The sequence below is a fragment of the Muscardinus avellanarius genome, assembly GCF_963383645.1.
Source record: "Muscardinus avellanarius genome assembly, chromosome: 8".
NCBI classification, from domain to species: domain Eukaryota; kingdom Metazoa; phylum Chordata; class Mammalia; order Rodentia; family Gliridae; genus Muscardinus; species Muscardinus avellanarius.
Genome location: NC_137794.1, coordinates 61,217,785 through 61,240,545, shown reverse-complemented (window position 1 = coordinate 61,240,545; position 22,761 = coordinate 61,217,785). Strand labels below are relative to the sequence as shown.

At 43.7% G+C, this 22,761-nt stretch overlaps 1 protein-coding gene across 1 annotated transcript in view; it reads left to right on the top strand.

The window, feature by feature from the left end:
- Nucleotides 1-766, top strand: part of PDSS2 (decaprenyl diphosphate synthase subunit 2) — a gene marked incomplete at both ends in the record, with an annotated part of 286,459 nt that extends 285,693 nt beyond the window's left edge. The window contains one exon of the mRNA XM_080700610.1: nucleotides 608-766. Coding sequence (XP_080556736.1) covers nucleotides 608-766 — 159 coding nt within the window. The remainder of the gene's footprint in view (nucleotides 1-607) is intronic.
- Nucleotides 767-22,761: the final 21,995 nt, after the last annotated feature.

Below are 22,761 nucleotides of genomic sequence, written 5' to 3'. Positions count from 1 at the left end.
TGAGTCCCAGAGCTAATGCATAACCACTTGACGGGTCCTTTCCTGTGATTAGAGACTGTCGACTTCATTTGTCAGCAAGAATTGATATTATCCTTTACTTGGTTTATCCTTTCCAAGTCTTTTCCTTTTAACTGTGTCCCATCTGGGTCTAATAACAACGTGTCCTTCTTAAATTTTCATATGGATTATTGTGTCAACATATGGTGTTAAAAAAAAAAAAGATATGAACAGAGGTGTTGGTGAGGCTTCCTCACACAAGAATATCCGGCTGCGAATTCAAAATGCCAGAGATGGAAATGCCCTCCACCTTCCCCACCACCAGCCCCAGCCCGCCCGCTGGCACATCTCAAGATGGAGGGAGGGAGCGGGGAGGAGTGCGATGAGGCTGACTGGAGCCTGTTGTGCACCGGGAGCAGCCAGCCTCAGGGAGTGTGAGCCTCTAGATCACTGGGGAATGATGTCCTCGTTCCTCAGAATAACATGGCAGGAATCCTGAATTTGCACGGTTTCTCCCCCCTTTTCTTTTCTACCTCTCCCCCAACTTAATTGTGGGCCTTACTGAACACCCTAAAAACTGACTTTCACTGTGCATTTGTTTTTTTAACAGTTGAGAGAAACAATCAAAGCTGGCAAAGGTGTGACTTCAGCTATTGACCTGTGTCGTTACCATGGAAACAAGGCACTAGAGGCCCTGGAGAGCTTCCCCCCCTCTGAGGCCAGATCAGCTTTGGAAAACATCGTGTTTGCTGTGACCAGATTTTCATGACACCAGATTAAAAAGACACTATTGTTCCTTAGCTGAAGAACCCAGGGAAGGAGGTGATTGGGGGGGCTTGTATGATGAAATATCTAAATGTGTTCATGACTTTAAAAGCATACACCTTTTTTTTTTTCTTCCTTTTATCTCACTGCAAAATGAATACCGCTTTCTTTTTGGAACTGCTACAAACAAAATTAGAAGAAAAAAAGGTCAAGCAGTTTTCACTTGTCACGCCAGAAGCACACTTGAGGCTGCAGCAGCAGAAATAATTAATGAGATTCGCTCCTGTGACCTCAGCGAATGGACAGGAAATGAGTCCTTATTGATTGGACCGAGCCAGGGATGGCGCCAGGGCGGTGGCCTGTGGTTTTCCTTCTCCAGAGGACAGAGCACACTGGAAGCTGCAGGTGTCAAGAGAAACAGTCTGGACACCAGCCAGGGAGGACTGTCGCATCAGACACCACAGACCTGTCTGTCAAAACAAAGAGTTCCATGAATTCAGAGAAAACATGCTTTCTTTGTCATCTCGCAAATCTCTGTATTTATAGATACAATAGGAACATACTTTGTGCATCATGGTTTTTGTTAAGGTTTGGGGATTGGGACAAGAAATTGCTTTGAAGTTGCCAAATATTTAAAGTAGAAGATTAAAACGTTATCGGATGCTAACTTGATATATTAGGAATTGCCTGATTTTCTTTCTTGAAGATGAATCTTTTTCCAAACACATTTCAAAGAGCCAAACTTTTTTTTTTTTTTTTATGAAAAAGGAGCTTTTCCTCAAGTGAAATGTATTTGTTTTTAGTACTTTGGTTTAGAGAATACCTTTAATTTTTACAAATTTCCGAAATACTGTTTTTCAGGGGAATTCATTGGTGAGAGTTTTAACCTCAGAATGTTAGATTTTGGTCTTGGACACAGACATCCAATACAGAAAGAACTGCAGTCTCATGGGCCTGCAACCGGACCTGGCTCTGTGCGGTTCACAGGAGATGATTTTTGCGGTTTGCACGTTTGCAATATGAGAAGGCCGTTGACAAGAAGGCTGAGTTTACATAAATGATCTAGATTGGAACTCAGCTACCTTTCTTCCTTATGTGGTGTAATTACAGCCCTATCTAGAGACAGCGAACACAGCAAACAGATTTCATTACCTACTTCACTCAAACACTAAGGAAAGTTACTTTGATTACTCCCCCCCCCAAAAAAAAAAGTTTTATCAGGGCCCAGCCTGTGGTGCTCACTGAAGAGAAATTGTAAAGCTACAGTGGTTAAGATATTGTTTTATGAAATATTTTAAGTGAACTTGAAATGTTGTAAATTGCACAGCTTTTACTGTTACAAACTGTAAGCCTGTAGATTTCCAGTAGAGCACTACACCCTTCTGTTTGAAATGTCTTTTCTCACTGAAATGGGCTTAATTAGTAACTAAGACCAAAATGCTTTAGATCAGACCTGGCTTTAATCATTAACTTCTGCTGAGGAGGAGTCCTGCCTTTGTGCTGCAGAGCTAGGCAGACAGGCCCTGCGGGTCACAGGGCAGGATCCTGGGGCTCTTCTAATTGTGCCATAGATCTGATTTGCTTTATGACCTTGAGAAAGGCAGTTTCCTCTCAGGGCCTCAATTTCCTCAACTGTAAAATTAGATTAAATGAGATAATGTATGTATGATGTCTCTTCCAGGTTTGTTTTATCTAAAAGTTTACCCTAGCCAGGTGCGGTGGCTCATGCTTCATAATCCCAGTACTTGGGAGGTTGAGACAGAAGAATCTCAGGTACAAAGCCAGCCTTGTCTAGGCTCTCAGCAGCCTAGTGAGACCCTGTTTCCAAATAAGAACTAAAATTAGGCTGAGGATGTAGCTTGGAGGTAGAATGCCTCTAGGTCAATCTAAAGTACCAAAATAATTAAAAATAAAGTTTACTGTACCGCTAGGTGTGGTGGTGCGTGCCTGTGACCCCAATACTTGGAAGACAGGAGGATCACAGTTTTGACAGCTGCAGCAACTTAATTCCTCTGCACCTCAGTGAGATCCTCTTTCCAAATAAGAAATAAAACGGTGCTGAGGGTATAGCTCAGAGGTAGAATACCCCTGGGTTCAATCCCCAATTCCACAAAAAATAAAAGTTTACCATTTCTACTGTGTGTGTGTTGCTGGGGATTGAACCCAGGGGCATTCTACCTCGGAGCAACACCCCCAGTCCTATTTTTTATTCTTTATTTTGAAATAAGTAGCTGAGGCTGTCCTCAAACCCAGATCCTCCTGTCTCAGCCTACCAAATGCTGGGATTGCAAGCGTGCGCCACCACGCCCAGCTCCTATTTTATTTTTTACCTGGAAAATCTGTTTTCCACTAAGTTGCTGACATCTTTATGAAACTGCTGAGACTGGCTTCTAACCTGCGATCCTCCTGTTTCAGCATCTCAAGTACTGGAATTACAGGCATCTACTACCACACCCAGTTCCATCTTTGCTATTTAGACAGAAAGGCATGTGTGTTGGCACACACCTGTGATCCCAGTGCTTGGGAGGCTGAGACAAGAGGATCACAGCTTCAAAGCCAGCCTCAGCAACTTAGGCTGTCAACAACTTCCTGAGACTTTGTTTCCAAATAAAATATAAAATATAGTTGGGGGCATAGCTTAGAGGTTCAATCCCAGGCACCACAAAAATAAATAAATAGCTAAGGTGTCACATGAGATTCAGGGAAGAGGGAAGGCAAAAGACCAAGAGAGTCTTTGAGGAACAGAAAAGTTAATAGCAAGCTGCTTTTTTCTTTTTTCTTTCTTTCTTTCTTTCTTTCTTTCTTTCTTTATTTTTTGTCCTAGTACTGGGGGATGGAACGGGACATTCTACCTCTGAGCTACACCCCCAGCCTTATTTTTTATTATTTTTTTAACGGGTCTGGGGATGGAACCCAGAGGCATTTGACCTCCGAGCTACACCCCCTGCCCAAATTCTTTTTTATTCTATATTTTGTTTTTTGTGGGGTTTTTTTGGCGGGTCTGGGGGTGAAACCCAAAGGGATTCAACCTCCAAGCTACACCTCCAGCCCTACTTTTTATTCTTTATTTTGAAACCGGGTCTCACTGAGTTGCAGAGGGCCTCACTAAGTAGCTGAGGCTGTCCGCGAACCGCGATCCTCCAGACTCAGCCTCCCAAATGCTGGGATTACAAACGTGTGCCACCATATTCTTTATTTTTTGAAACAGGGTCTCACTAAGTTGCAGAGGGCCTCACCAAATAGCTGTGAGGATATGGGCTGCCTGTGAACCCATATCCTCCTGTCTCAGCCTCCCAAATGCTGGGATTGCAAGAGTGTACCAACATGCCCAGCCCAGCTAATTTTTTTTTTTTTTTTTTTAATTTTGAGACAGGGTCTCACTAAGTTGCCCGGGCTGGCATCGAACCCATGATTCTCCTGCCTCAGCCTGCCCGGTCATTGAAATTCCAGGAATGTGTCACCTCCCTCTTGGAAAGTTTTTATAAAACCTAACATGTTGACAAACTCACTCTAAATATGAAAAATGAATATCCTTTCTCCGTGTCCCTTCCTCAGAGATACCTATGTATCAGCTTATAACAAGTTCTTTTAATTTCAGATATCTCTAAGGAGAAATTTGAGGCACCAAGATCTTCCTAAATCATACTTTTCAGCCTACTGCCTGAATATGGCGAGGGAAGAAAATGAGTAGGGAGAATTAATGACCCTCTCTACCCCACTTCAGGCCTCCCCGTCCCAAGTTTCTTGCTACAAAGAAGAAATCATGCCAGGCATGGTGGCGCACCTTGATTGGGAGGCGGAGACAGGAGGATCGAGCAGGTTCAAAGCAAGCAGCGCTGGCTTAAGAGACCCTGTTTCCAAATAAATTTTTTTTTTTTTTTTTTTTTTTTTTTTTGTGGTACTGGGGATGGAACCCAGAGGCTTTCTACCTCCGGACTGTACTCCCAGACCCATTTTATATTTTATTTGGAAACAGGATTTCACTAAGTTGCTGAGAGCCTCACTAGCTGAGGCTGGCTTCGAACCTTCGCGATCCTCCTGTCTCAGCCTCCCAAGCACAGGGATTACAAGCATGTGCCACTACACCCGGCTCAAATAAAAATATTTTTTAAAAAATAATAATAAGTCTGGGAGTGTAGCCCGGAGATAGAAGGGCTTCCAGGAACCCCAGTACCACCAAAAAAAAAAAGAAAGAAATCATTCCATTCATTGTGACCACACCCTGCTTTTCTCCACCTGCTCCCCAAACATAAAGAGTTGGCTCTTCCAAACATCACTTAGGAGCCAGGCATGGTGGCGCACACTTGTAATCCCAGCACTTGGGAGATTGAGAGAGGATCATTCAGGTTTGAAGCCAGCCATAGTTACTTAGTGAGGCCCTTTGCAACTTAGTGAGACCCTGTTTCCAAGTAAAATATTAAAAAATAGGTCTGGGAGTGTAGCCCAGAGGTAGAAAAGCCCCTGGGTTCCACCCCCAGTACCACCAAAAAAAAAAAAAAAAGTCACTTCAGTCCATCACTGGACTCTGCTCCTCACCAGTTTTTTGGTAGTAAGCATAATAAAGGATGCATTATTGAGGGTTCCCAGGACTAGGTGCTCTGCTAAAGACCCTAATCACCCTTAGTTTCCTCCACCACCAACATCCCCCCAAGACCCCTGCACAGACATTCTGGGGACAAGTGTCATCCACCATTTACACATGCCTTTTCAGGTAACTCCTCTTTCCAAAGGGTAAGGCCACTCCTTCCCAAGGACCTCAAGCCTCTTGCCTGCCAGCTCCTCCAAGTCCCTCTTTTTTTTTTTTTTTCCTTTGATACTGGGGGTGGAACGCAGGGGCATTCTACCTCTGAGCTACACCCCCAGCCCTATTTTTTATTTTTTATTTTGAAACAGAGTCTCACTAGTTGCAAAGGGCCTCACTAAGTAGCTGAGGCTGTCTGCAAACCATGATGCTCCTGCCTCAGCCTCCCAAATGCTGGGATTACAAGCTTTCACTACCACACCCAATAGGCTCCAAGTCCCTATTCTTTTTTTTTTTTTTTTTTTTTTTTCAGTACTCGGAATAGAACCCAGGGGCTTTTCTATCCCCAGGCTATACTATACTATACTCCCAGACCAGTTTTTATATTCTTTTTTTTTTTTTTTTTTTTTTTTTGGTACTGGGGATGGAACCAAGGGGTTTTTCCACCTCAGGGCTATAATCCCAGACCTATTTTATACTTTATTTGGAAACAGGGTCTCACTAAGTTGCCGAGAGCCTCACTAAGTAGCTGAGGCTTGCTTTGAACCTGTGGGATAGTCCTGTCTCAGCCTCCCAAGCGCTGGGATTACAAGAGTGTGCCACCACGCCCGGCTTGTTCTTTATTTTTTATTTTATTTTTTTTGTGTGTGTGGTACTGGGGGTAGAACCCAGAGGCTTTCTACCCACGAACTATACTCCCAGACCTATTTTATATTTTATTTGGAAACAGAGTCTCACTAAGTTACTGAGAGCCTCATTAAGCAGCTGAGGCTGGCTTCGAACCTGTGTGATCCTCCTGTCTCAGCCTCCCAGTGCACCACCACACCCAGCTCTTTATTTTTTGAAACAGGGTCTCACTGAGTTGCAAAGGGCCTCACTAAGTAGTAGCTGAGGCTGACCACAAACTGCAATCCTCCTGTCTCACTCAGCCTCCTGAATGCTGGGATTAGGAGTGTGTCCATGCCAGGCTCCGAGTCCCTGTTCTGAGTCTTCGTCTCTCCTCTGCTAGCTCTGTGTGTGGTCGGGCCTACCTGTACTCAATCCTCCCTGTACTTAACGTCCCTCACTTTTCCCTGTTTATTCTTCCAGTTCTATTTTATTTGTAATCATCATTATCATTTGCAGTACCGAGAATCGAACCCAGGGGGCTCTCTACCACTGAGCTGCATTCCCAGGCCCCCTTTTAAATTTTGTGTCTGTGTGTGTGTGTGATACAGGGGATAGAACCCAGGGTCATTCAACCTTCTAGCTACACCCTCTGCCCTGTTTTTTATTCTTTATTTTGAAACAGGGTCTCACTAAGTAGTAGCAGTGTCTGTCCGCAAACTGCGATTCTCCGGTCTCAGCCTCCCAAATGCTGGGATTACAAGCGTGCGCCACCAGGCCCAGCTCACACACAGCTTTACCAACAAACCTTATACAGCCTAAGAGGTCCTATATTTTACAAGTCGGTTCACTGCCAGGGCCCACCATCTAATCCAGTGCTGGTACTTTGGGTACTCAAAGAATACTTGTTGAACAAACATAAGGCATCCCGCTGGCATTGCTCTCCAGAAATGGCGTCTTAGAGATCACAGCTTCCGCCTGCACTAGGCATCACAACTGCATTTTTCAGGGTGTGACCCACCCTGAGGGTTTGTGACCCACCCACTGGGATTCCACCCGCTCCTCTGACCACCTTCCTCTTTCTTACTCATACCCTAGAGCCAATCTAAGGTATGGAACTATTTCCCCAAAACCTGCCCCACCAAACCTGGTTGTTTTTTTTTTTTGTTTGTTTGTTTGTTTGTTTGTTTTCTGTGGTACTGGGGATTTACGCATGAGCATTCTCAGAGCTACACCCCCAGCCCAATATTTAATTTTTATTTTGAAGCAGGGTCTCACCAAATTCCAAAGGGCCTCACTAAGTAGCTGAGGCTGCCTGTGAATCGTAATCCTCCTGTCTCAGCCTCCCAAATGCTGGGATTACAAGCATGCATCACCATTGTTGCAGATTGGGAGAATATGGTTTGGGGAAGCCGTTCCCTGGGAACCCCTGCTAGGGCTCCGGACATACTTACCCCCAACCCATAACAAAACCCAAAACGACCCCAAACAGAAAAACCGTGGGTTCTTGTCCTAAACTAAAAATAAATATGCATAGCTTGGACAGTTGCTGAAGATTTAAATAAGTTTATTAGAAAGATAGAAAAACAGAAAATAGAAATACAGCCCCATACCAAAATGGCATGAGGGGGTGACTCGAAATGAATACACCAAAGGAATTACACGTGGACTCAGCCTTTTATATCCATGACCTCCATCTTGTTTGCGTGACTCTGACGTAGTGAACGTCCCTGTAAGGTACCTCCCCTTAACCCTGTAAGGTACCTCCCCCAATAAGATGTGGCAAGGTGTCTCCCTCCATCAAGGTCGACTCCTCCTATCTTAGTTAGCTTATCCAATCATGTAGATCTATCTTTAGAGAAAGGCCTAGTTCTCCTCTTTTAAGCTCTGTCTTTAGATAAAGGTCTAGTTCTCCTTTCCTATTTCTAGTTCTCCTTTCCTATTTCTAATCCTAATATGGGAGAAGACTTCTCTAGTTAACTTCTCATATAGGGGGGAAAGCACTTCTTCCAGCCTGCTTTCCAGCACCCCTACACTAAGTAGTTGAGGCTGTCTGTGAACCAAGATCCTCCTGTCTGAGTCTCCCGAATGCTGGGATTACAAGCATACACCAAGACACCCAGCTTTATTTTGTATTCTTTATTTTGAAACAGAGTCTCACTGAGTTGCAAAGGACCTCACTAAGTACTATCTGAGGCTGCCACTGAACAGTGATCTTCTGGTTTAAGCCTCCCAAATGCTGGGATTACAAGCGTGAGCCACCACACCAGGCTCTGTTTTATTTTGAAACAGGGTCTTGCTAAATTGATAAGAGTTTCATTACTTTCTGAGGCTGTCCTTGGACCTGCCATCTTCCAGTCTCACCCTCCCAAGTGCTGTGATTACTAGGTTGTGCCACAACATCCAGGTGCTATTTTACTTTTTGTTTACAAATAAGATTTCATTTGTTGCTGAGGCTGGCTTCAAATCTGAGATCCTCCTATTTAGCCTACCACTACCATTGAAAGAAGATAAAAAGACCAGGATTACGACCATCATTAACCACATTTAGCTTTATTGTAAATTTTACCTGCTGGTATTGAGGAGGTAGAAAGGAAGTAGGCAGATAGGGAAGAGGCCTCAGTAGAAAAACTTAATTTCCTGAGGGGCAATGAATACTAATTAACTTCCAAGGCTCCTAAAAAGAGCCCAGCTCTACCAAGGTTCAGAGATAAGAATGACCAAAGCTTCACAAAACCATCTGATTACTAATCAACAAACCCAGGAGACATCCCTGGAGCAAGTCTGATACCTCTACTAAAAGGAGGCCCCTCAAGGACATGCAAATACCCTATGCAAATTTTAAGAACTGCCTCCCAGACTCCAAGTAACAGAGGACATGCAGAGATATATAAACCCCTAGACCAGTCACCAGGACCGTTACCCACTCTGGGAACCCCTCCCTGTTGGGGAGCTTCTCTCTCTTGCAGGTCATGTTAGCTTTGAGAGAAGGTGGAGTACAATTAAAGGTCACTACCCGAAGGCCTCCGCTGGACATCAAGGCCGACCAGGGCCCCTAGGGGTGACCTGCACTTCTTTTCTGGCAGATCGCGTGGACTTTGGGAGAAAGCAGCTTGCAATTGAAGGCACTTGGCCTGGGCTACACTCGGGTAGTGACCTGAAGGGAGCTACTGGACACCAGAGCCCCGATAGCCCTTAGGGGTGTTCGGCCACTTTTTCCTATTCCCTGTTACTTCCAATAAACCTTTTACTCCCCTTCCTGCGGTCTGCGGGTGTCATTCTGCGCTCACCGCAGACAAGAATCCGGTAAGGAAACACCTAGTTTCTTCTCAAGAAACTCCCTTTCATCTTAAGGAAACACCATGTTTCCCATTTCAGTATCACTAAATAGTCTTCAAGGTTTTGTATTTACATAATATAGCTATCCAGTCACACCTAAAAACAATGACTAGGGACATTGCTTGGCTCACAGTCTCATTCTCTCCTGTTTGTAACTTTTTTATTCATGACGGATATACTTACAAACTTATAGGTTCGCTGTCTGCGAACCGCAATCCTCCTGTCTCAGCCTCCCCAATGCTGGGATTACAAGTATGAGCCACCTAGCCCGGCTCCAGAGGCATTCTACTTTCAAGCTACACCCCCAGCCCTATTTTATTTTTGTTTGGAAACAGGGTCTCACTAATTTGATGAGTGTCTCACTACTTGCTGAGGCTGACCTCAAACCTGCGATCTTCCTGTCTCAGCTTCCCAAATGCAGGGATTACAAATGTACGCTACCACGCCCAGCTGACACATGCTCCCCCCCCCCCCCCCCCCCGTGGTCCTGGGGGTAGAACCCAGGGGTTTTCTACCTCCGGGCTATACTCCCAGACCTATTTTATATTTTATTTGGAAACAGGGTCTCACTAAATTGCTGAGAGCCTCAGTAAGTAGCTGAGGCTGGCTTTGAATCTGTGTGATCCTCCTGTCTCAGCCTCCCAAGCGCGGGGATTACAAGCATGCGCCACCATGCCCGGCTGACACATGATTTTATTTCCTGTACTTGGGAGGCTGAGACAGGCCCACACAGGCTGGGCAGGCACTGCCTGACTCCACTCCAGCCCATGGCGCTTTGTGTTCTAAAAAGAAAGTGAGCCAGGAGTTGCCACGTGTATAGTGCTAGTACTTGGGACTTAGGCTGAGACAGGAGGATCACAGATTTGCGGCCAGATTCACCTACTTAGTGAGACCCTGTTTCAAAAATTAATAAGTGGGCTGGGGTTGTAGCTCCGAGGTAGAATGCTCCTGGTTTCCATCCCCAGTACCGCAAAAAATAAATAAATAAACAAAGCCATGCGCCACCACATGTCTACAGTTTTGTAAGATTCTCTCAATCTTCATTTGTCTTCCCACTTTGAAATATTATTGTTAGAGCCGGGCGTGGTGGCGCACGCTTGTAATCCCAGCGCTCGGGAGGCTGAGACAGGAGGATCACACAGGTTCGAAGCCAGCCTCAGCTACTGAGTGAGGCTCTCAGCCACTTAATGAGACCCTATTTCCAAATAAATTATAAAATAGGGCTGGGGGTATAGCCCGGAGGTAGAAAGCCCCTGGGTTCCACCCCCAGTAACACAAAAAAAAATATTATTGTTAAGGGATGATAAATATGATAGGGTGATAAGCTCCTGTTTTCAATCCTTGCTTCCCAAAAGAAATATTTCAAATGGGAAGCACAAATCGCGGAACAAAAGAGGTTTATTAGGGAAGAGAGGTACAGCTTAAGAGAAGACAGAGATAAAGGGATACATTCCAGAGAAAGGGATTGGAACGGTTTGTTTTCAGACATGGAAAATGGCCGCAAGTTTTCCACCTGGTGGGATTTACCGTACCCCTCACATGCGTGCACTCAGGGAAGGCAACTGTCTTTTCGTGTCACAGCTTCCTGCACCTGCCCTGTTTCCACCAAGTTGGAAACTTTCTCCAGGTGCCTCAGTGAAACTTTGGGGAATGGAGGTGTCTAAAATGGCAACTGCCTCTAAGCTATGGGTCTTCTTTTCTCTTGAGGGCTGGCCCAGTCCTCTGTCCTCTTCCTTTCCCCGCCCTGCTCTCTTTAACCTCCCAGCATTATGGTTACCTTTCTGATCCACAGAAGCACCAGTTTTTATCTCTGGAATCTGTTAAGTACTGACTCCTGGTCTAGAGGACACAACCATACCATAAAGGTCAGTAATGAGTTAAGCTGATTCATTGTTAATCTGTGTGGTGTAACTGAATATTGTCAGGACATGGTCATTTTTTAAATAACTAGCATAATCCATTATTATTCATAATTAGCTGCTGGGCATGGTGCTGCATGCCTGTAATCTCAGTACTTGTGAGACTGAGAGGAAGATCACAGATTTGAGACCAGTGTCAGCAACTTATTGAGAACTCAGCAACCCAGGAAGACCCTGTTTCAAAACATAAAATAAGAAGGGCTGGGGGTATTGTTCCTCCAGTACTAAACAATTAAGTTAATAATTCTCTTTTTGTATGTGTGTTGTAAGTGGGAATTAAACCCAGTGGCATTCTACCTCCAAGCTATACCCCCAGCGCTATTCTTTATTTTGAAACAGAGCCTCACTAAGTAGCTGAGGCTGTCTGTGAGCCAGGATCCTCCTGTCTCAGCCTCCCAAATGCTGGGATTACAAGTGTTCGCCACCACACCCACTTATTCTTAAATTTTGAAACAGGGTCTCATTAAGTAGCTGAATCTGGCAAACCTGTGATCATCCTGTCTCAGCCTCCCAAGTCCCAAGTACTGGGATTATCAGCATGCACTGCCACTCCTGGCTCTTTCTTTTTTTTTTTTTTTTTTTTTTTTTGCAGTACTGGGGATGGAACACAGGGGCATTCTACCTCTGAGCAACACCCCAGCCCAATTTTTTTTATTCTTTATTTTTTTATTTTTTATTTTAAAACAGGGTCTCACTGAGCGGCACAGGCTCTCACCTAAGTAGCTGAGGCTGGCTTCAAACCTGCACAGTCTTCTTGTCTTAGCCTCCGGAAAGCTGGGATTACAAGCATGCACCACCATGTCCTGCTTCACTTTCTTTTTAGAACACAAAGCACCTTGGGCTGGGGTGGTGTCAGGAAGCCTGCTTGCCTGTGTGGAAAACCTCAGAGCACTCTAACAAGATAATCACTTACTCCTTTCTCACTTCCTACCTTAGTCCAGATCTCTTCTCACATTGCCTTTTTCTTTCACAATGGGTCCTGCTTTTCCACTGTGAGATTACAGACTTCTGAAGGTGGCCTAAATAGGAGGTATCACCAGGGAGAGGCCCAGCAGTGGTGGAGGTCCAGCTCCCACAGCTGCCTCCTGCCCTCGGGCTCCCAATGCTGGCCTGTAGGCCTCTCCCAGTAAAGGAATGTTGGTCCTTGATACATATTCCTTATTTCTTTCTCTTGGTAGAAAGAAAACTTTTTTTTTTTTTATTCTTCTCGAGAGATGCTTTATCTTCATGGAAAATCAATATCTAGCTTTTTTTTGTGTGTGTGTGGTCCTAGAGATGGAACCCAGGGTCATTTTACCTCTGGGCTGCACTCACAATCCCACTGACAATCACAGTCCCTTAGAGCAGGAGAGGACCTTCAGTCAACAGTCATAGCTTATCTGGAAGAAAGCTATGGAGAAAACTTTTTTTTTTTTTTTTTTTTTTTTTGCAGGTCTGAAAATGGAACCCAGGGCCATTTGACCTCCAATCTACATCTCCTGCCCTATTTTTTTTTTTTCTTTATTTTGAAACCGGGTCTCACTAAGTTGCAGAGGGCCTCACTAAGTAGCTGAGGCTGTCGGAACCGCGATCCTCTGGTCTCAGCAACCTGAATGCTGGAATTACAAGCGTGCACCACCACGCCCGGCACCATTTTATGATATATGAGAAGTCATGTTCACTTCTTCAGAGACTGAGAGAAGGAAGCTCTTAGGGTGTGTTCAAAGGGAAACAAGGAAAATAATCTTTGACTCGAATCATTCATCTACACCTGTGATCCCAATACTTGGGAGGCTGAGACAGCAGGATCTCAGGTTCGAGGACAGCCTCAGCAAATAGTGATACTCCCATCAACCTAGCAGGAATAAAATAAAGGTAGGGGTAGAGCTCAGAGGTAGAATGCCTATGGGCTTGACCCGACACCCAGTGCCACAAATACATACCTACATCATACATACATAATTGAAAATAAAATGAGACTGACGGTATACCTCAGGGGTACGATGCCCCTGGGTTCAATCCCCAGTACCACAAAAGAAAAGAAAAAAGAACTAAACTAATTTCAACTTTTCCTACCCTAAATTGATTATACTGTTTGTGTTACTTCTCATGATCTAGGAATTTTATGATGCTCCCATTCCGTCCTCCCACCTTATGTCATGATTACACAGCAACTCAAACCTGCCTGTGACGTAGAAAATGACCGATTGATTGTCAGCTTCCTGACCATTGCCTATTTGTGCAGTTTTACACCATGCTTTGCTGTTGTTGTTGTTGTTGTTGTTATTTTTCTTGTAGTATTAGGGATTAAGCCCAGAGCCTCACAGTGATAGGCAAGTTCTACTAGTGAGCTATACCCCAAACTTTATTTTTTATTTATTTATTTTTATTTATTTATTTGTGGTACTGGGGATGGAACCCAACAGCACTCTACCTCCGAGCTACACCCCCAGCCCTATTTTTTTATTCTTTATTTTGAAACAGGGTCTCACTGAGTTGCGGGCCTCACTAAGTAGCTGAGGCTGTCCGCAAACTGATCCTCCTCTCAGCCTTCCAAATGCTGGGATTACAAGCGTGCACCACCATGCCCGGATTTTCTTTTTTCTTTTTTTATTTTTATGTGTGCGGTGCTGGGGATTAAACCCAGGGGCATTTTAGCTGGGTGTGGTGGCACAAGTTTGTAATTCCAGCATAATTCCAGGAGGCTAAAACCAGAGAGTCTGATTCGAGGACAGCCTCAGCTACCTTAGTGAGGCCCTCCACAAATTAGTGAGACCCTGTTTCAAAATAAAGAATTAAGCCGGGCGTGGTGGCGCACGCTCGTAATCCCCATGCTTGGGAGGCTGAGACAGGAGGACGTGCAGGTTCGAAGCCAGCCTCACTGGCTTAAGAAACACTGTTTCCAAATAAAATATAAAATAGTTCTGTGAGTGTAGCCCAGAGGTAGAAGGGTTCCATCCCCAGTACCACAGAAGGAAGGAAGGAAGGAAGGAAGGAAGGAAGGAAGGAAGGAAGGAAAGAAAGAGAGAGAAAGAAAAAATAGGGCAGAGGGTGTAGCTCAGAGGTTGAATGTCCCTGGGTTCCACTCCTGGACCTGCAAAAAAAAAAAAAAACAAAAAATAAATAAATAAATAAAAAATAAAACCAGGGGCATTCAACCTCCCAGGCACACCTCAAGCCCTTTTCAGTTTTTGCTTGAAACAAGGTCTTGTTAAGTTGCTGGAGGTTGGCCTTAAACCTTTGATCCTCAGGTCTCAGCATTCCAAGTACTGAAATCACAGTTATGCACCACGGTGCCCAGCCCATTTAATATATATATTTAATGCCAGGTGTAGTGGCACATACCTATAGTATTTGTACTTGGGAGGATCATAGACTACAGGCCAGTCTCTCTACAGTTTAGCAAAAGCCAGGTGTGGTGGCACACAAAAAAAGAAGAAAGGAGAAAGAAAGAAAGAAAGAAAGAAAGAAAGAAAGAAAGAAAGAAAGAAAGAAAGAAAGAAAGAAAGAAAGAAAGAAAGAAAGAAAGAAATGGTCCAGGAGTATAGCCCTAGGTCTGGGAATGTAGCTCGGAGGTAGAATGTTCCTGGGTTTAACCCTCAGTTCTTTTTCTTTTCTGTTATGGTTAAATATGTTATGGTGTGGAAATGTTATGGTTTTGGGGAAACTGTCCCTGAGGACCCATGTTAGGGTTCCGGACACAATTTTCCTCGAAATACACAAAACCCAAGAAACAGAAAAACAGAAAAACCGCGGGTTCTTGTCCTGAACTAAGGATAAGTATACATAGCTCAGACACTTGCTGAAGATTTAAAGAAGTTTTTAAAAAGATAGAAATACAGAAGATAGTTACTACCCCATGCCAGGATGGCATGGGGGGGATGGTCCGAGCCAGTTCACCACCCAAAGATACAGCACGTGGACAGGACTTTTAATACACATGACCTCCATCTTGTTTACGTAATTCTGACGTAGTGAACGTCCCTGTAAGGTCCCTCCCCCAGCAAGGTGTGGCAAGGTGTCTCCTTTCACGAAGGTCTCCTCCCGTCCTAGCTAGCTTATCCAATCATGTAGATCTGTCTTTAGTCAGAGAAAGGCCTCCTTCCCCTCTCCTATTGACTTGCTAATTACTTTTAGCTAAGGCAATCTAAGTTTCAATAGCCCTTTGCTTCCTGACTGAAGCCAAGCCTTTCTCTCTCCAGGTCTGCCATTTTGACACAATTATTTCTGAAATATATCTATTAATAATCAGAGCTTTCTCAAATCTTCCTAAGTCATTCCCAATACTGGTATATTTTCCTTTCTTTTCTTTTTTTTTTGGAGGGGAGGGTTCTCAGGGATGGAACCCAGGGGCATTCTACCTCCAAGCTACACCCCCAACTCTATTTTTTTTGTGTTTGTGATACTGGGATGGAACCCAGAGGCTTTCTACTTCCGTGCTAAACTCCTAGACCTATTTTATACTTTATTTGGAAACAGGGCCTCACTAGGTTGCAGAGAGCTTCACTCAGTAGCTGAGGCTGGCTTCGAACCTGTGCGATCCTCCTGTCTCAGCCTCCCAAGTGCCGGGATTACAAGCGTGCACCACCACGCCCGGCTCTAGCCCTATTTTTTAGTCTTTTTTTTTTTTTTGGCGGTATTGGGGATGAAACTCAGGGGCATTTGACCTCTGAGCTACACCCCCCAGCCCTATTTTTTATTCTTTATTTTGAAACAGGAACTCACAGAGTTGTAAAGGGCCTCACTAAGTAGCTGAGGCTGTCCACGAACCATGATCCTCTGGTCTTAGCCTCCCAAATGCTGGGATTAAGATCATACACCACCACACCAGACTTTAGTCTTTTTATTTTAAATTAATTAATTAATTAATTTATTTATTTTGTGTGTGTGGTAGTGGGGTTCCTGGAAACCCTTCTACCTCTGGGCTACACCCCCAGACCTATTTTTTTAATATATGTTTTTATTTGGAAACAGTCTCTTAAGCCAGGGAGGCTGGCTTCGAACCTGCACAATCCTCCTGTCTCTGCCTCCCAAATTCAGGGATTATAAGTGTGTGCCACCACGCCCAGCTTGTCTTATTTATTTATTTATTTATTTATTTATTTATTTATTGCAGGTTTGGGGATGGAACCCATGGGCATTTGACCTCCAAGATACACCCCCTGCCCTTTTTTTTTTTTTTTTTTTTTTTTGGTGGTACTGGGGTTGCCGGAAACCCTTTTACCTCTGGGCTACACTCCCAGACCTATTTTATATTTTTATTTGGAAACAGGGTCTCTTTTTGGAAACAGGGTCTCTTAAGCCAGCGTGGCTGGCTTCGAACCTGTGTGATCCTCCTGTCTCTGCCTTCCAAGCGCGGGGATTACAAGCGTGCGCCACCATGCCCAGTTTTGTTTTGTTTTTAATTTATTCTTTATTTTGAAACCAGGTCTCACTGAGTTGCAGAGGGCCTCACTAAGTAACTGAGGCTGTCCGTGAACAGCGATCCTCCGGTCTCAGCCTCCCAAATGCTGGGATTACAAGCATGGGCTACCAACCTGGCTTGTCTTTTTATTTATTTATATATTTTTGAAGATTTAAAGAAGTTTATTAGAAAGATAGAAATACAGAAAATAGTTACAGCCCCATGTCAAAATGGCATGATGGGGGAGGGTGGCCCGGGCCGATTTACCACTCCCCCGTCTTTTTATTTTTTGAAAAAGGGTCTCACTGAGATGTGAAGGGCCGACTGCTGGGACTACAAACTTGTGCCCCTCCCAAAATAAAAATAAAACAGGGAGAAGGGTGGCTGTGGGTATAGCCCAGAGGTAGAATGTCCCTAGCTTCAATCCCCAGTACCAATTAAAAGACACTTGGAGCTGGGCGTGGTGCACAATCTTATAATCCCAGCATTTGGGAGGCTGAGATAGGAAGATCACAGTTTGCAGACAGCCTCAGCTACTTAGTGAGACCCTGTATCAAAGTAAAGAATAAAAACTAGGGCTGAGGCCGGGCATGGTGATACATGCTTGTAATCTCAGTGCTTGGGAGGCTGAGACAGGAGGATCACACAGGTTTGAAGCCAGCCTCAGCTACTTAGTGAGACTCTCAGCTAATTTAGTGAAAGCCTGTTTCCAAATAAAATATAAAATAGGTCTGGGAGTATAGCCCAGAGGTAGAAAGCCTCTGGTTCCACCCCCAGCACCACAAAAAAAAAAAAAAAAAAAAAAAAATAGGGCTGGGGATGTAGCTCAGAGATTGAATGCCCCTGGGTTTTATCTCCAGTACCACAAAAAAAGATCCTTGGGCAACTATAGACACCTAAAACAAGTGTGTAGGAAAAAAATCGGTCCCCGGTTCCCTCTCCTGTACTGTCATCTGGATGAGTAGTTCAGCATTAAATCTGTGTCACAGTTGCTCATAGCTATAACAACAAACAAAACATGCTTGGAAACCAAGTTATTACATCCTATAAAAATATAATGATATCTGCAGGTTTTATATTTGTCATTTACAAGTCATTGCTAGTCTATACCTATACCTAATGATTGAAACTGCCTGCAGAGAACATTTATTGAAGTTTTGCCCTATAGCAATATAAAACACCAACAGAAATACGGCCCTATTAATCATAATTTTTATGTTCATACAATCAAAATGAATGGCATCCTTTTGTTCTAACTCAAAAAAAGTTTTCCCAATAATTTTTAAAATTTCAAATCCTAATAGATGATTTCAGCAAATTGACCTAGTGTGAGTTTTTTTTTTCTTTTTTTTTTTTTTTTCGTCATACTAGGGATGGAACCTAGGGGCATTCTATATCCGAGCTACACCCCGAGTCCTATTGTTTTTTTGGTGGTACTGAGGGTGGAACCCAGAGGCTTTCTACCTCCGGGATATACTCCCAGACCTATTTTATATTTTATTTGGAAACAGGTTCTCACTAAGTTGCTGAGAGCCTCACTAAGTAGCTGGGGCTGGCTTCGAACCTGTGTGATCCTCCTGTCTCAGCCTCCCAAGCGCTGGGACTACAAGCATGCACCACCCCGCCTGGCCTCAGCCCTATTTTTTATTCTTTATTTTGAAACCTGGTCTCACTGAGTTGCAAAGGACCTAAGTAGCTGAGGCTGTCCTTGAACCATAATCCTCCAGTCTCAGCCTTCCTGTATGCTGGGATCACAAGCAGGAGCCGCCACACCCGGCTTGTAAGCTTCCTTTGTAAAATGATATAAACAGCACTTTCCAATTTTATACTTAGTCCTATGACTTCCTTTGCCTTTCCACATGTACATGTACACAGAAGATCATTTGATATAAGGGCAAAAGCTCAGTTTTCTTAAGAGTGCCCATCAATGTTAACAAAATAATGTTTTGGTAGACAAGTGATACATCCAGTTCCAAAAGAGTAGCATAAATATCTGGGATATTTGTTTGTTCATTTTTGTGGTGCTGGGGATTGAATTCACTCAGAAGCATTCTACCTCCAAGCCACACACCCCCAGCCCTATTTTATTTATTTATTTTCATGTGTGGTACTGGGGATGAAACCTGTAAAGTTGAAATTGAGCAGGGATCCTGAAGGAGGCAAATACCAGCCTCGTTATCAAAAGCTGATTTAATCAATTGGCGCCTTTGGGTGGGTCTGCCGACTGTGGGGGAAGTGACCGATGAGCCATGAGGTCAGCAGAGTTGCGCGAGGTGGGGGAGCAGCGGAAGTACCTCGATATTTAAAGCGGGGAGTGGGTTGGGGGGACTAGCACTGTGGGAATGCTGATTCTCTCATGATATCTGGAGTCTCGTGATACCTGGAGTGTGTCTTGCGATGTTTGGAGTTTCATGACACCTGGAGTCTCTTGATATCCCTGCTTCTGGCTTCCGGGGTTCTGGCTCCTGTTCCTGCTGCGGGGTCCCATGGGGGAAGGGAGGGACCCAACCTATCAGAACCCAGGAGCATTTACCTCTAAGCTACATCCTTAGCCCTATTTTATTATTTCATTTTGAAACAGGGTCTCAAGAAATTGTGGAGGAGCCGGGCGTGGTGGCACACACTTGTAATCCCAGCATTTGGGAGGCTAAGACCAGAGGATCATGGTTCGCGGACAGCCTCAGCTACTTAGTGAGGCCCATTGTAACTCAGTGAGACCGTGTTTCCAAATAAAGAATAAAAATTAGGGCTAGGGGTGTAGCATGGAGGTATTATGCCCCTGGGTTCCATCCCCAGTACCACAAAAAAGAAAAAAAGAAAAAGAAAAAGAAAAAGAAGACTCCGGGGAATTAGCTTAGAGGTAGAATTCCCGTGGGCTCAATCCCCAGTACTACAAATGGGTGAGTGACTTAATTAATTAATTTATTTATTGCCCAGGCTGTCCTTGAAATTTTGATTCTTCTAGCTCAGCCTCCCAAGTATGAAATTACAGGCAGAAACCACCAACCCGGCCATAAATGTCTGTTTTTACAAAGCTTCGCCGTAAGGCTTTCTATGTGATTAAATTCATAAGCAAAACTATGATTAGGAAATAAACCATTTTCCTCTTTGGCTATTTCTAAGGAAAGCTTTCCAACCGAAACATTGTATTTGAGCACTTCTTCCATTCATAGCTTGGGCCCATTAAAACATACTTTCTGTTTGCAGTATGTCAGATGAACCGTTTATAACCTGGTTAACAATGCCAACTAGAGGCGGTAAAAGGTGTGTATTTCATATGCAAATTTCCAGCAATAGTTTCCACAATTCCATATAGTAGCTCTGTTGTGGTCAACAATGGCATCATAGAACTGAGTACAGGAAAGAGAAAATAATACTAAAATTATATCTTTGCATTCCCTAAAGTTTCATTTATTGAATTAATTAGAAAGAATGCAAAATGAAAGTAAGTGTTATGGTTTGAGAATATGTTACGGTTTTGAAGCTGACGTTATGGTTGTTATGGTTTTGGGGAAACTGTCCCCAAGGACCCCTGTTAGAGTTTTGGACACGATTTCTCTCAAAACACACACACAAAAAACAAAAACAGAAAAACCATGGGTTCTTGCCCTGAGCTAAGGATAAGTATACAATAGCCCAGACTCTTGCTGAAGATTTAAAGAAGTTTATTAAAAAGATAGAAATACAGAAGACAGTTATAGTCCCAATGGCATGACGGGGTGGTTTGAGTGAATGCCCCACCAAAGATACAACATGTGGACCAGACCTTTTATACCCACGACCACCATCTTGTTTACATAATTCTGACATAAACGTCCCTGTAAGGTTCCTCCCCCCCACAAGGTGTCTCCTTTCACAAGGGTGACCCCTCCTCCAATCCTAGCTAGATTTTCCAATTATTATGTAAACCTGTCTTTAGAATGAGGATGAGGAAGTCCTAGTTCCCCTCTCCTATAGACTTGCTAATTACCTTTAGATAGGTTAATTTAAGTTTCAATAGTAGTTTGCTTCCTGGCTGAAACCAACACCAACCAAGTCTTTCTTTCCCCAGGTCTTGCCATAATTATTTTTGAAATATATATATTAACAATTAGAGCTTTCTCAAATCTTTCCAAGCCATTCCCAATACTGGTACAGTAAGTCTAGTTTATAATGGGCATTTTCACAAATCTCGGCTTTGATGACCTGTTTACAAGCTGCTCAGAGGAAGAGACCACGTGGTGGGCTTTCTTGCTATGTTGTCTCCAAGTTTGTGTTCTCCTAGTCTCCTTTGCTGCTTCCTTGTTTTACCATATTGATTCCCTGACTTGAAGCCATCAACAGAAAAACAAGTACGAGACTGGGATGACTTCAGCCTTCTTTTTGCTGATATTTAATAAGTATTAGTAGGTGCGAAGCCCTATATTGGATACAAAGAACCACCACTGTGTGTGGTGGCACACACTTGTAATCCTAGCCCTTGGCAGGCTGAGACAGGAGGATCCGGGTTCGCGGCCAGCCTCAGCTTCTTAGTGAGGCCCTCTGCAGCTTAGCGAGACCCTGTTTCAAAATAAAGAATAAGCCGGGAGTGGTGGTGCACACTTGTAATCCCCAGGCTTGGGAGGTGAAGATAGGAGGATCGCGCAGGTTTGAAGCCAGCCTCAGCTACTTAGTGAAGCTCTCCGCAATTTAGTGAGAAACCTGTTTCAAAATAAAATATAAAATATGTCTGGGAGTGTAGCCCAGAGGTGAAAGGCCCCTGGGTTCTATTACCAGTAACACACACACACAGACACACACACACACACAGAAAAAAAAAAACAACGAATCTCAGTTCTAGCATGGGGATACATTCCTGTAATCCCAGTACTTGGGAAACTGAGACAGGAGGATCACAGGTCAAGGCCAACCTCAGCAATTTATTGTGAGACACTGTGCAACCAAGTGAGACCCTGTTACAAAATAAAAAAATAAAATAAAATAGAACTTGAGGAGTAGCTTAAAAAAAAAAAAAGACTCTCAGATTGGATTAAACAGATTCAGCACAAGATGAAAATCATCATTTGCCACATATTTGCAAGGTCTCAAAATCATTTATTAGTATTGCAAAAAAAAAAAAATGTTGTCTGAAACAAAGTAATCTCAGTACTTGGAAGACTGAGTCAGGAGGATCGTGCAGGTTTGTAGCCATCCTCAGCTACTTAGTGAGGTTCTCAGCAACTAGATGAGACCGTGTTTCTAAATAAAAATATAGAAATAGATCTGGGAGTGTAGCCTGGAGGTCGAAGGCCCCTGGGTTCCATCCCCAGACCCACAAAAAAAAAAAAAAAAAAAAAAAAAAGAAAGAAAAAGAAAGAGAAAAGAAAAGAAAAGAAAAAGAAAAAAAGAAAAGGGCTGGGAGTATAGTTCAAAGGTACAGTGCTTCTGGCTTTAATCTCTAGTAACACACACACACAAAAGAAAAAGAAAAAAGAAATGAGAAAAAAGACAATTTTTGGGGGGGAGGTACTGGTACTGGGGATGGAACCTAGGGACATTCTACCTCTGAGCTACACCCCCAGCCCTATTTTTTATTCTTTGTTTTGAAACAGGGTCTCACTGAATTGCAAAGGGCCTCACTAAGTAGCTGAGGCTATCCTCGAACCGCAATCCTCCTGTCTCAGTCTCCCTTTTTTTTGTGTGTGTGTGGTACTGGGGATGGAACCCAGGGGTCTTCTACCTCTGGGCTACACTCCCAGACCTATTTTATACATTTTTTATTTGGAAACAAAGTCTCTTTTTTTATTATTTTATTTTTTTGGTGGTACTGGGGTTCCTGGAAACCCTTCTACCTCCAGGTTACACTCCCAGACACCTATTTTTTATATTTTTATTTGGAAACAGGGTCTCTTAAACCAGCGCAGCTGGCTTCGAACCTGTGCAATCCTCCTGTCTCCGCCTTCCAAGTGCGGGGATTACAAGAGTGTGCCACCACCCCCGGCTATAGTCATATATCTTAATGGGGTACAAGATGGTGGAGGCATGCAAGCACA